This window comes from Giraffa tippelskirchi, chromosome 13 (genome assembly GCF_054371585.1).
Source record: "Giraffa tippelskirchi isolate mGirTip1 chromosome 13, T2T-mGirTip1v1.2.pri, whole genome shotgun sequence".
Lineage (NCBI taxonomy): Eukaryota > Metazoa > Chordata > Mammalia > Artiodactyla > Giraffidae > Giraffa > Giraffa tippelskirchi.
In genome coordinates, this window is record NC_137287.1 from 15,630,556 (window position 1) to 15,642,782 (window position 12,227).

The following is a 12,227-nucleotide window of genomic DNA, read 5'->3' on the forward strand; positions in this document are numbered from 1 at the left end:
GTATTGGAGCTTAAACTTCAGCATCAATCCTTCCAATAAATATTCAGGGTTGATTTCCTTTAGGATTGACTGGTTTGATCTCCTTGCTGTCCAAGAGACTCTCAAAAGTCTTCTCCAGTACTGCAGTTTGAAAGCGTTAATTCTTTGGTGCTCAGCCTTCTTTATGGCCCAATTTCTCATACATCTAGAACATGGAGACATACAGATGTTGTGGACAGATTCTACACTGACCTAATGAACAAAGATATGATAGGAATGTAGTACAAAGTGAAACCTGTAGAGTTTAGTGGCTGCGGACATTGTCTTTAAGGTCATTCATGCAGAGTTTTATTTCTGATCTTGTCATTTACTCCCTTTAACCTTGGGTGGGGAAGGTACTTCTGTTTCCTGAACTGTAAAATGGAGATACTACCTAATCTGAATGGTTGAGAATAATATGTGTAAAGTACTCAGTAAAAAATATCAATTGTGACTCTTTGGGCTGAAGTAACCAAGGAAGAAGGTGGTGTTTTCAAGCTGATCCTTTCAATCAGCTAAGATTTCAGCAAGTCCAGAGCCTGGCTGAAGGGGACCCTGAATGAAGAACTCCAGGCACAGTCGCTCACACACTAATGGAAAACCTACTATGTGCTAGAAGCTTGGGGATCCAAAGATGATTAAGGGGACTTTCCTGGTCATCTGGTGGCTAAGACTCCGAGCTCCCAATGCAGAGGACACGGATTCAATTCCTGGTTGGGAAGCTAGATCCCACATGCTGTAACTGAAAGATCCCTGATGTGCGATGAAGATTGAAGATCCTGCATGCTGCAGCTAAGACATGGAGCAGGCAAATACATACATACATACATATATATATGAAAAAGTGAAAGTGTTAGTTGCTCAGTTGTGTCTATCTCTTTGCAATCCCATGGACTGTAGCCTGCCAGGTTCCTCTGTCCATGGAATTCTCCAGGTAAGAATAGTGAAGTGGGAAGTCATTCCCTTCTCCAGGGGATCTTCCCAAACCAGGAATCAAACCTGGGCTTCCTGCGTTGCAGGCAAATTCTGCAGATACTTTACCGTCTGAGCCACAAGGGAAGCCCTATATAGACTGTAATTATCTTTTTATATATATATCCTCCATGATTACAATCAGTCCTCAAAAGAGGAAAATAAATAATTGCTCTGGTTAATGTGTCATAAGTTTACATAATAGGAAAGTAGTGGAAGCTGCAGATAAGATGGTAAGTTAATGGTTAGTTCCACAAACATTTCCTGGGGGTCCAACATGTACCAGGCACATTGCTGGGAAACTGGGGTAAGAGGGTACCAAAAGGGCAACGAGCCAGCCCCTTTTGGAGGGAACCCCCCAAAGGCTGGTCAGCCCTCATACCACAGTCACTTGTAGAACAAGGTCTGACTTTGAGAAGATGCAACCTGGAGTTATTGGGTCTGAATCTGAACTCAGGTCTAAAGATACAGAAGCCCTTCCAGGGATGTCTGGTAGGGTCATAAGTGGTTATGAGGATATGATGGTGAGATGAAAAAGAAGTAATCCAGGTGACTATGAAATGGGAAGACTGCTGTCTACCATTCACTGCCCCATAGGAACCTCAAGAGGGGATCTTCCTTTCTCCAAACAGGCCCCAAATTTTATCATTATAAAGTCATTATCCCAGGAATGACTAAGCATAATTTGTTGGAATTAAACATGTAAATGGAATATTGTGTCACTACTAATTCATGTCATTTCTGCACTTAACCAAGCCACAAACCTTTTTTGAGGGCATTTGTTAATATGCACAAATGCCTTAAATATGTGACTTCCTTTGACTCAGTAATTCCTCTGATAGAAATGAGGCCCAAGGAAATGGTTTTGGACAAGTGCACAATGATAGCACCACATAGTCATCCCAGCTCGGCGTTGTTTATCATGGGGAAGAGTGGGAATCAGCCTAAATGTGTGCGTGTGTGCTAAGTCGCTTTAGTCATGTCCTACTCTTTGCAACCCTATGGACCGTAGCCTGCCAGGCTTCTCTGTCCATGAGATTCTCCTGGCAAGAATACTGGAGTGGGATTCTCCTGGCGAGAATACAGCCCAAACACTTTCACTCCATTTCCTCCTTCAAGGTATCTTCCCGACCCAGGGATCGAATCTGCATGTCTTATGTCTTCTGCATTGGCAGGCGGGTTCTTTACTAGTGGCACCTAAATACTAAGCCCATCAACCTAAATACTAAGCAGCTATGAAAATGATAATGTAGGCTAAGACTCCACACTCCCAATGCACAGGGCCCAGCTTCTATCCCCCATGCCGCAATTAAGACCTGGCACAGCCAAATAAAGAAATAGATACAAATGAAATATAAGTGTATATAAATAATAATGAAATAAAATTATTAAAAAATGATAATATAGATGTGTGTTTATGATCATAGACTTACAGGACATATTAAATGACAAAAACAGGTTTCTAAATTATAGTATAATCTTAGTTTTGTGAATATATATTTATTCATATGCATAGGCATATCCAGAAGGATGAAAATCAAAATGAGGTTATATCAGTAATGATATTAGATGTATGTTTTTCTAACCATTTGCAGTTGCTCATTTTTCCATGAGAATATGTATTGGTTATACAATAAATAAATGAATATACATGTTATTTTTCTCTTGTTTTCTTTTTTTGTTAAGGTATAGTTGATTTACAATATTACATAAGCTTCAGGTGTACGAAATAGTGATTCACAATTTTTAAAGAGATTATACTGCATTTATTATGGTTATTATAAAATATTGGCTCTATTTCTTGTGCTGTACAATATATCCTTGTAGTTTATTTATTTTATATGTAGGAGTTTGTATCTCTTAATCTCTCAGCCCTATCTTGCCCTTCTCCCCCCCAACTCCCTACTGGTAACCACCGGTTTACTCTCTAGATCTGTGAGTCTCTTTCTGTTTTGTAATATTCATTAGCTTGCTTTATTTTTTAGATTCCGTATGTAAGTGATAATATATAGTATTTGTCTTTGTCTGACTTATTTCACTAAGTCTAATACTCTCCAAATCCATCCATGTTGTTGCAAATGGCAAAATTTTATTCTTTGTTATGACTGAGTAGGTAGTATTCCATTGTGTGTGTGTATATAACACCACATCTTATTTATCCATTCCTCTGTTGATGGGCACTGGTTGCTCCCACATTTTGGCTGTTGTCGCTTCCGTATTTTGGACATTGGGGTGCATGTATCTTTTTGAATTAGTGCTTTTATTTTCTTCAGATCTATACCCATGAGTGGTATTGTTGGATCACATGATGGTTCTATTTTTAGTTGTTTACTGAACCTCCATACTGTTTTCCACAGTGCCTACACCAATTTACATTCCCACCAACAGTGTACGGGGTTCTCTTTTCTCTACATCTTTGCTAACATTTGTTATTTGTGGTCTTTTTGATGATAGCCATTCTGACAGTTGTGTCCATGTTATTTTCTTAAAGGTTGTTGAGTAATTTGGGGAAGAGCCTGATTTGAGTCTGAAACCAGGGCAGTGAGGGATGTAGGCAGGAAGGGCTGCTTTTTCTCATCAGTAGAAAGGACTTGAAAATCAACTGGATATATTTGCAGAGGGCAAGGGAGGGAGGCGTTCAGAGTTTTAACTAAAATGGTAGGGCTGCTTAGCCTGAGGAGACGTGGAGAAGGAAAGGTTGTGGTGCAGGGAAAAGGGTGTAATTATCCCGTCCCTCGGCTTCTCAAAGTACTCTGTTTATCTCCTTATTACACTACATTTTTAGCACCAGTGCTGTGTGTCACACTTACTGTGGCTGTCTCCGTCTCCCCAGAGGGCGGCAACCCTGACTGATTCACTCCGTCTGGACTCTCAGCAACTGATCCAGAAGAGCAGTCGCTAGGTTGGAGCTATTGGCACTGTCACACCTCTCAGCTCATGTCATAGCAAGAGCTAGCATTCAAGCTCATCTTTTATGTCAGGCACTGCTAAGAGTTTTACGTGTATCAGATATATAATCCTCATCATGGCCCTATGAGGTGAAATTATTAATGAATCATTTAACAGATACAGAAACGAAGTCACAGGAAGGTTAAAGTAAGATGCCCAAGGTCACATAGCTCTTAATCCCTATATGTCTTTATAAGCATATGAAACTTGAACAACTTCTGTGAATTCAGTGTGGCAGGAGCATGCAATACCATATGGTAGATGAGGAAAGTAAGGCCCAGAGGGGTGGTTTTCCCAGGGAGTACTAAAAATGAGGTTGAAGGACTACCCTGGTGGTCCAGTGGTTTTGAATCTGCCTGCCAAAGACATGTGTTTGATCCTTGGTCTGGGAAGATCCCACATGCTATGGGGCAACTAAGCTGGTGTGCCACAACTACAGAGCTCATGTACCACAACTGCTGAAGCCCGTACTCTAGGGCCTGTGCTCAGCAACTAGAGAGAAGCCCCACTCGCTGCAACTAGAGAAAGCCTGCGTGCAGCAACTAAGACCCAGCACAGCCAAAATTTAATAATTTGAAATATATATATCTATAATAAAAATGAGGTTGAAACAAGGATAAGATGGCAGCATGGATGGATTTTAAAAGTTAATGCTAATTGAATAATTAATAAGTAGAAACATATATTAACACATATAACTATTTGTGACTCAACTGGTAAAGAATCAGCCTGTAATGCGGGAGACCTGGGCTTGATTCCTGGGTTGGGAAGATCCCCTGGAGAAGGGTCAGGCTACCCACTCCAGTATTCTAGTCTGGAGAATTCCACGAACTGTGAATAGTCCATAGGGTCGAAAAGAGTCGGACACAACCGAATGTCTTTCACTACTACACTACTATTTGTGTAAACATTTGTGTACTATGTACATATATTACATACATAGTGGAAGTTGCTCAGTCGTGTCCAACTCTTTGTGGCCCCATGGACTGTAGCCTGCCAGGCTCCTCTGTCTATGGAACTCTCCAGACCAGAATACTGGAGTGGGTAGCCATTCCCTTCTCCAGGGAATCTTCCCAACCCAGGGATTGAACCCAGGTCTCCTGCACTGCATGCAGATTCTTTACCATCTGAGCCACCAGGAAGCCCATTACATACATAACATGTATATGACATGTATGTAAACACATACAACTATTTCTGTAAGCATTTGTGTGCCGCATACAAATATATATGAACCAAAAAAAAATTACACATTGTGCACATTAGAGTGGTTGCCTTAGGATAAGGGGAAAGGAGGGTGCTATGAGGCTGTATTAACTCAGGCTGGTGTAACAGAGAACCACAGACTAGGAGTCTTAAACAACAGATACTTCAGTTCAGTTCAGTTCAGTTCAGTTCAGTTGCTCAGTTGTGTCTGACTCTTTGCGATCCCATGAATCTCAGCATGCCAGGCCTCCCTGTCCATCACCAACTCCCGGAGTTTACCCAGACTCATGTCCATCGGGTCGGTGATGCCATCCAGCCATTTCATCTTCTGTCGTCCCCTTCTCCTCCTGCCCTCAATCCTTCCCAGCATTAGGGTCTTTTCCAATGAGTCAACTCTTCTCATGAAGTGGCCAAAGTATTGGAGTTTCAGCTTCAACATCAGTCCTTCTAATGAACACTCAGGACTGATCTCCTTTAGGATGGACTGGTTGGATCTCCTTGCAGTCCAAGGGACTCTCAAGAGTCTTCTCCAACACCACAGTTCAAAAGCATCAATTCTGCGGCGCTCAGCTTTCTTCACAGTCCAACTCTCACATCCATACACAACTACTGGAAAAACCATAGCCTTGGCTAGATTTTCTCATAACTCTGGAGACTGGAAGTCCAAGATCAAAATGCCAGCAGAGGCAGTTTCAGGTGAGGCCTCTTTTCTTGGGTTGCAGACAGCCACCTTCTCACTATGTCCTCACATGGCCTTTTCTCTGTGCATGCGCAGAGATTGCTGGTGTCTCTTCTTCTAAGAACACCAGATCTATCCAATCAGGACCCCACCCTCCTGACCTTGTTTAACCTTAAGTACCTCCTTAAATGTCTTACCTCCAAATATAGTCACATGGGGGTTAGGGCTCCAACACATGAAGGTGGGTGAGGGGATACAAGTCAGTCCATACAGGGGCTAAATGGGAAGTGATAAATGGAACCACAAGGAGTGAAAGACGAAAATGGGGTTGGAGCCATAGCAGGATCTAGACCAAGCAATGGGCTTCCCTGGTGGCTCAGATGGTAAAGAATCTGCCTGCAATGCAGGAGACCTGGGTTCTATCCCTGGGTCAGGAAGATCTCCTGGAAAAGGGAATGGCTACCCACTCCAGTATTCTTGTCAGGAAAATCCCATGGACAGAGGAGCCTGGCGGGCTATAGCCCATGGGGTTGCAAAGAGTCAGACATGACTGAGTGACTAACACACACACACACACACACACACACACTCACACACACACACACACACACACCCCAAACAATGCTTTATAAGTCATATTAAGGTTCAGAGAGGTCATTCAGGTCATAAATTCTAAAGATGGGATGTATATGTGTGTGTGTGTGTGCGTGCGCCAAGCAGGAGATGCAGGTCGATCCCTGGGTCAGGATGATCCCCTGGAGAAGGAAATGGCAACCCAGTCCAGTATTCTTATCTGGCAAATTTTATGGACGGAGAACTCTGGCGGGCTACAGTCTATGGAGTTGCAAATGAGTCAGGCACAACTTAGTGACTAAACAACAACAACATGTGTACATATATATAATATATATATGTATATATGGTATGTTGTATACATAAATGATTAGCTCCAAAGCCTGTGTCATCCAAAACTTCTCTGAGTCCTGATAAAAAGTCTAAGTGTGTGCATTTCATCTTACTATGAAAAAAATGGAGTTCAGAGAGGGCAAATGACTTGCCCAAGGTCACACAGCAAGTGGTAGAACTGAGGTCTAGGAAGTTCTTTCTGACTACAAAGACAAGCTCCTTTTACACGTTCTGCAGCCTCCCTGCCTTTTCCCTAACTAACTTCAAACACTCACTCTTTCATGCATTCATTTATCTGGTATATTATTTATTGGCACCTTCTTGGTGCCAGGCCCTGTGCAAGACACCAGGGATGTAAACATTAGGAAGACATAGTGCCTGACCTCAGAAAACTCAGCTGGGAGTAGAAGAGACAGCCAGGTAAGCAAAGGTTGGGATTGAGGGGGCTATGAAAAGTGCTGGGGAGTCCAGAGGATAGAAATGATTCTACCTTTTGTGGGTGGGTAAGATTTCATAAAGGAGGAAGAAGAACCCTTTGAATCAAACTCTTGAAAGATAGAGTTCTCCTGGTGCAGAAGAAGGAAAAGTCCAATATAGACAGAGCCAAGGGTGCTACCCTGGTGACTCAGTGGTAAAGAATCCACTTGTCAATGCAGGAGACATGGGTTCCATCCCTGATCTGGGAAGATCCCACATTCCAAGGAGTAACTAAGCCTGTGCACCACTACTGAGACTGCTCTGGAGCCCAGGAGCTGCAACTACTGAAGCCCTTGCACCTAGAGCCTGTGCTTTGCAACAAGAGGAGCCATCGCAATGAGAAGCCTGTACGTTCCAACTAGAGAGAAGTCCTTGCTCACTGAAACTAGAGAAAAGCCCTTGCGGCAATGAAGGCCCAGCACAGGCAAAAATAAAATAAACAAAATTGTAGACAGAGCCAAGGATATGGGCACTTGCCAAGGGCAAATCAAAGAGGAGGTGATGAGATCAGATGCAGAGGCTTTGGCCAGGACTCTCAGATTTGATTCTAAGATCACTAGGAAGTCCGTGAAGGGTTTTGAGCAGAGGAGTGCCTTGGCTAGGATTCTGAAGGCAGGTTCTCGGGCAGCAGTGTCCAAAGACCTGAAGTCCTTTTTCAGGAATCCAGGGCATGAGCTGGGGAGGAAAATTGATGGTCCCTCCCACCCTCAATCTTCTTACTGCTTTTGGTTCACTCAGACCCTTGGAAATTTTTTTAAATTTTATTATTTTTTAATTGGAAGATAGTTGTTTTACAATGGTGTGTTGGTTTCTGCCATACCATACCATGAATCAGTCATAAGTATGTATATATCCCCTCTCTTTTGAGCCTTCTCCCTACCCCACCCCCATCCCACCCCTCGAGGTCATCACAGAGCACCAGGCTGAAACTTTTTAAAACTATCTTTATCCAAGCCTTCACCTCACTTGCTAGAGAGACCAACCCACTTCCTTCCTCTCTGCTTAAACCCTACCTTCCATCAGGGTGATGGGGCCACAGCGGGGCTTGGAATAAACATGTACAGAGAACAGAGGGATTGAGGCTTCCTATCGGGGTGATGGGCAAAGGGATCCAGGAATTGAGAACCAGCTGTTCTCAATCTTGGTTTTCCCCACCTCTCTGGGCCAGTTGGAGCATCTCAGCTCCTATAATGCCCGCCCCCTTGTTTGCCACCCTCAACTTCCTGCCCCACCAGAGGAAGTGGGGAGAGCCATCAGGTGCAGCAACAGCTATCGGGGCCATGGTGAGTCCTTACGCCTAGGAATCCAGACATCTCTCCGTCCCCAGCCCCCAGGGTAGCCAGGCCCAGGTCAACCCACAGTACTTCTAGCCTCTGAGATCAGGTCATACTGGGGGACCCTGCCTGCCACCCCCAGCAGCCTCATATCGTCCACCCCCTCCAACAGGACAAGGAGTATGTGGGGTTTGCCGCCCTCCCCAACCAGCTGCACCGCAAGTCTGTCAAGAAGGGGTTTGACTTCACGCTCATGGTGGCAGGTCTGAGGGTTTTGGAGAGGGGCCTGATAGGGAGTCCTCAAGAGACCTTGGCTGTCCCCTCACCTGACCAGCTGGGCTTGACCTGTCCACAGGGGAGTCAGGCCTGGGAAAATCTACCCTCATCAACAGCCTATTTCTCACCAACCTCTATGAGGATCGGCAAATACCAGAAGCCAGTGGTAAGATGCCCCTCTCCCCACCACGCTGTCCAGGCCCTCTGACCCCTCTCCTCCCATGTCCCCAGACTGCACACCCTTCCTTTCCTTCTGGGTCTCCCATGACATTCTGGGGAACTCAGGCAGCTCAGTGCTTTTCTCCGAGACTCAGTCTCCTCCCCTGAAAAATGGGTGAGGGGCAACTGTGAGTCTGAGAAAGGAAATTAGTCCTGCTTCAGAACCCTCGCCAGCTCCCTGACCTCTCCCCACCCTCATAGCTCGCTTGACGCAAACGCTGACCATCGAGCGCCGGGGCGTGGAGATCGAGGAAGGGGGTATTAAGGTGAAGCTGACTGTGGTGGACACACCTGGCTTTGGGGACTCAGTGGACTGTTCAGACTGGTGAGGAATAGGGGAGAGCCCAGGGCTCAGCTTCCCAATGTGGCTACTCTGTGGAGACCAAGGGGTCGGATTCAGGGCTCGTCTGCCCGGCCCTACTCACTCCCCTGCAACAGCGGGAGCTGTTTCTGGTGGTCTTGGGGCCCAAAGCGCCTTGTGCTTCCCAATATCTCACCTGCCAGTTTCCTCTGACATCTTTGGTTGGAGCCAAAGACCCTTCTCATCCCCACAGTCCTGGCTAGCCTTGTCCCCTTCCCTCCACTGCGGCCCAGATCTCTGACTACCTGCGCTCTCCCCACACCCCCAGCTGGCTGCCTGTGGTGCGCTTCATCGAGGAGCAGTTTGAGCAGTATCTTCGGGATGAGAGTGGCCTGAACCGGAAGAACATCCAGGATTCCCGTGTCCACTGCTGCCTCTACTTCATCTCACCCTTTGGCCGGGGGTCTGCGGGACACCCTAGGGGGTCGGGACATTTGGGGAGGACAGGGGGGCGGGTCTCTGTGCCTTGAAACTGAGCCCTGACCAATTTCTGGGTACAGGCTCCGTCCCCTAGATGTGGCCTTCCTCCGGGCGGTGCACGAGAAGGTCAACATCATCCCAGTCATTGGCAAAGCAGATGCCCTGATGCCGAAGGAAACACAGGCCCTCAAACAGAAGGTATGTGTGGTGGCCTCTGACCTTTGGCCTCCACATGAAGCCAAAAGTCATGACGAAAGTTGAACTCAGCTTTGACTTCTTTGATCTTGGGGTAGCCTTTTCGGAGCATGATATGTCAGGCTAGACTGGAAGAAAGTTTTTGAGAAAGGTGGGTCATAAGCTGCCTCAGGAAGCCACATCTCTGGAGGCTCAGAAGAGAATCCCTGGGCTGGATGCTTGGCTAAGATCTGTCTGAGGGAAGGAGTGTGGACATAATGACCCGTGTTATCCGTCTGGCCCCAGGATGCCAACCACGCTCCCATCTCCCCACTTCTGCAGAGCTCTCTCCCACTGTTTCCACTTATGTCTCTCTTTCCTGGTCTTTTGGTGTCTGCTCATCTTCAAAACTTCCCAAACATCAGTCTTTCCTGTTAGGGTAACGGTCTCAGTTTTTCATCATCTACGTCTCTGTCTCTCATCGTCGGAGGTTTTGTTTTAGTCTTCCTGGATCTCCATCTCTCACCATCTTTGTTTTTCACGGCTTCCTCTCTGCCTCTTTCATCCCGTGTCTGTATCTAGATCTCATTGTCTCTGGTCAGTCAATGTCTTTGTGGCTCACAGCCTCTGTGTTTCTGTCTGCATCTGTCTCCTCCAAGATCCGGGAACAGTTGAAAGAGGAAGAGATCAATATCTACCAGTTCCCCGAATGTGACTCTGATGAGGATGAAGACTTCAAGAGGCAGGATGCAGAGATGAAGGTACAGAGGCAAAGCAGGACGGGACTGAGAAGCCAGGGGAGGCGGATGTGGAGGTGGGAGCTGAGAAAGGTTTCTGTCCACGGGGCGGGGAGAGGATGGAGATCGCTGACTCCTCCCCTCTAGGAAAGCATCCCTTTTGCCGTTGTCGGCTCCTGCGAAGTAGTGCGGGACGGCGGGCCCCGACCGGTGAGGGGACGCCACTACTCCTGGGGCACTGTAGAGGGTGAGTAAGGCCGGGCACGCGTTCTGAGGCCAGCAGGGAGCCCGGGCCGCTTCCCAGCCAACCGTACCCCACATGTGAAGTTGGGGAAAGTTCTGGTCCCAGGGGCCCTAGAAGCCCAAAGAGGGTTCCTTGGGCAGCCGACCCGACCCAAGTTCCCTGACGCTCGCGGGTCCGCCCCCCAGTGGAGAACCCACATCACTGCGATTTCCTGAACCTGCGACGGATGCTCGTGCAGACACACCTGCAGGACCTGAAGGAGGTGACACACGACCTGCTCTACGAGGGCTACCGGGCCCGCTGCCTACAGAGCCTGGCCCGGCCTGGGGCGCGGGATCGAGCCAGCCGTAGGTGAGAGCCAGTGCGGAGAGTTAGGTGCTTCCAAGGCCCCGCCCTCAGTCTCCACGACCTCAACCTTCACCTTCTAGACCTCTCTCCCAGAGCCTTTCTTTCCCTATCCCCTTTGCTTACCGCCCTAACCTAAGGATACGGCTCCGCCTCCTAGACTCCAAACAAACTCCAGATCCTGTCTCGCGGCGGTGACTCAACCAAGGCCCTCACTTTTGATTCCTTTCCTTCTCCCCCATCCCCTAGTAAGCTTTCCCGCCAGAGCGCCACAGAGATCCCGCTGCCCATGCTGCCTCTGGCCGACACGGAGAAGTTGATCCGCGAGAAAGACGAAGAGGTGAGCTTTCCCCCAGACCAAGACCCCCAAGTCCTCTTCGGAGTCCCTCTCTGGCCTCGCCCGGACCCAATGCCTGCAATCTTGCCCCGCACAGCTGCGCCGCATGCAAGAGATGTTGGAGAAAATGCAGGCCCAGATGCAGCTGAGCCAGGCTCAAGGCGAGCAGTCGGACGCTCTCTAAGGCCCCCATCGAGGTTTTCTTTACCTCGCCTCCGCCTTCGGTTTGTCTCTTGTCCAATCCCTGAGCCCCAGGCTGCCAGGCGCCTAATCTCGGAGCCCCAGCCTGTAAGCCCCGCCCTTCTAAGGGGCGGGCTCTCAGGTTCTCCCCATCCTGGAATTTGTAGCCCCGCCTTTGGCTCCGCCCCAGCTCACTTCGGGAGCGCGACCTCCTCTCCCAACCCTGAACACCCCCATCCCCTCCCCACTTCTCCCAATCCGTGACTTCAATAAAAATTGAGTTTCGCTGAGGCCACGCAAGTCTTCTCTTTCCCAGCGGGAATAAGTGGCGGGCGTATCGGGTGGAACCGCTCCACCCAGCCCTCCGGGCCACTATTCATTCATTTCACTCGTTTCGTGCCAGCCAGTGTTTCTGCCCAGCCTCCCACCTGAGCCCCACTCGCACAAACGCAC

General features: G+C 47.7%; 1 protein-coding gene across 2 annotated transcripts; it reads left to right on the forward strand.

Annotated features, from left to right (window-relative positions):
• The first annotated feature begins 8,236 nt into the window (after positions 1 to 8,236).
• On the forward strand, positions 8,237 to 12,069 carry SEPTIN1 (septin 1). Of its 2 annotated transcripts, none has more exons than XM_081553060.1 (11): positions 8,237 to 8,490; positions 8,654 to 8,744; positions 8,837 to 8,923; positions 9,178 to 9,301; positions 9,606 to 9,740; positions 9,838 to 9,955; positions 10,591 to 10,692; positions 10,816 to 10,915; positions 11,098 to 11,263; positions 11,507 to 11,597; positions 11,692 to 12,069. In XM_081553060.1, exons 1-11 carry the CDS (start codon positions 8,305 to 8,307, stop codon positions 11,776 to 11,778), a joined length of 1,287 nt encoding a protein of 428 aa, XP_081409186.1. In that variant the 5' UTR covers positions 8,237 to 8,304; the 3' UTR covers positions 11,779 to 12,069. The 2 variants fall into 2 exon arrangements, with proteins under 2 accessions (XP_081409186.1, XP_081409187.1); XM_081553061.1 differs by having other exon boundaries at positions 8,846 to 8,923.
• The last annotated feature ends 158 nt before the right edge of the window (positions 12,070 to 12,227 follow it).

Excerpts from the sequence above, each read along its gene's own strand:
- SEPTIN1 (XM_081553060.1), top strand. The coding sequence starts at position 8,305 with ATGGGCAAAGGGATCCAGGAATTGAGAACCAGCTGTTCTCAATCTTGG. Across the intron at positions 8,491-8,653 it reads CAACAGCTATCGGGGCCATG|GACAAGGAGTATGTGGGGTT; the intron begins GTGAGTCCTTAC and ends CCCCTCCAACAG. Across the intron at positions 11,598-11,691 it reads TCCGCGAGAAAGACGAAGAG|CTGCGCCGCATGCAAGAGAT; the intron begins GTGAGCTTTCCC and ends TGCCCCGCACAG.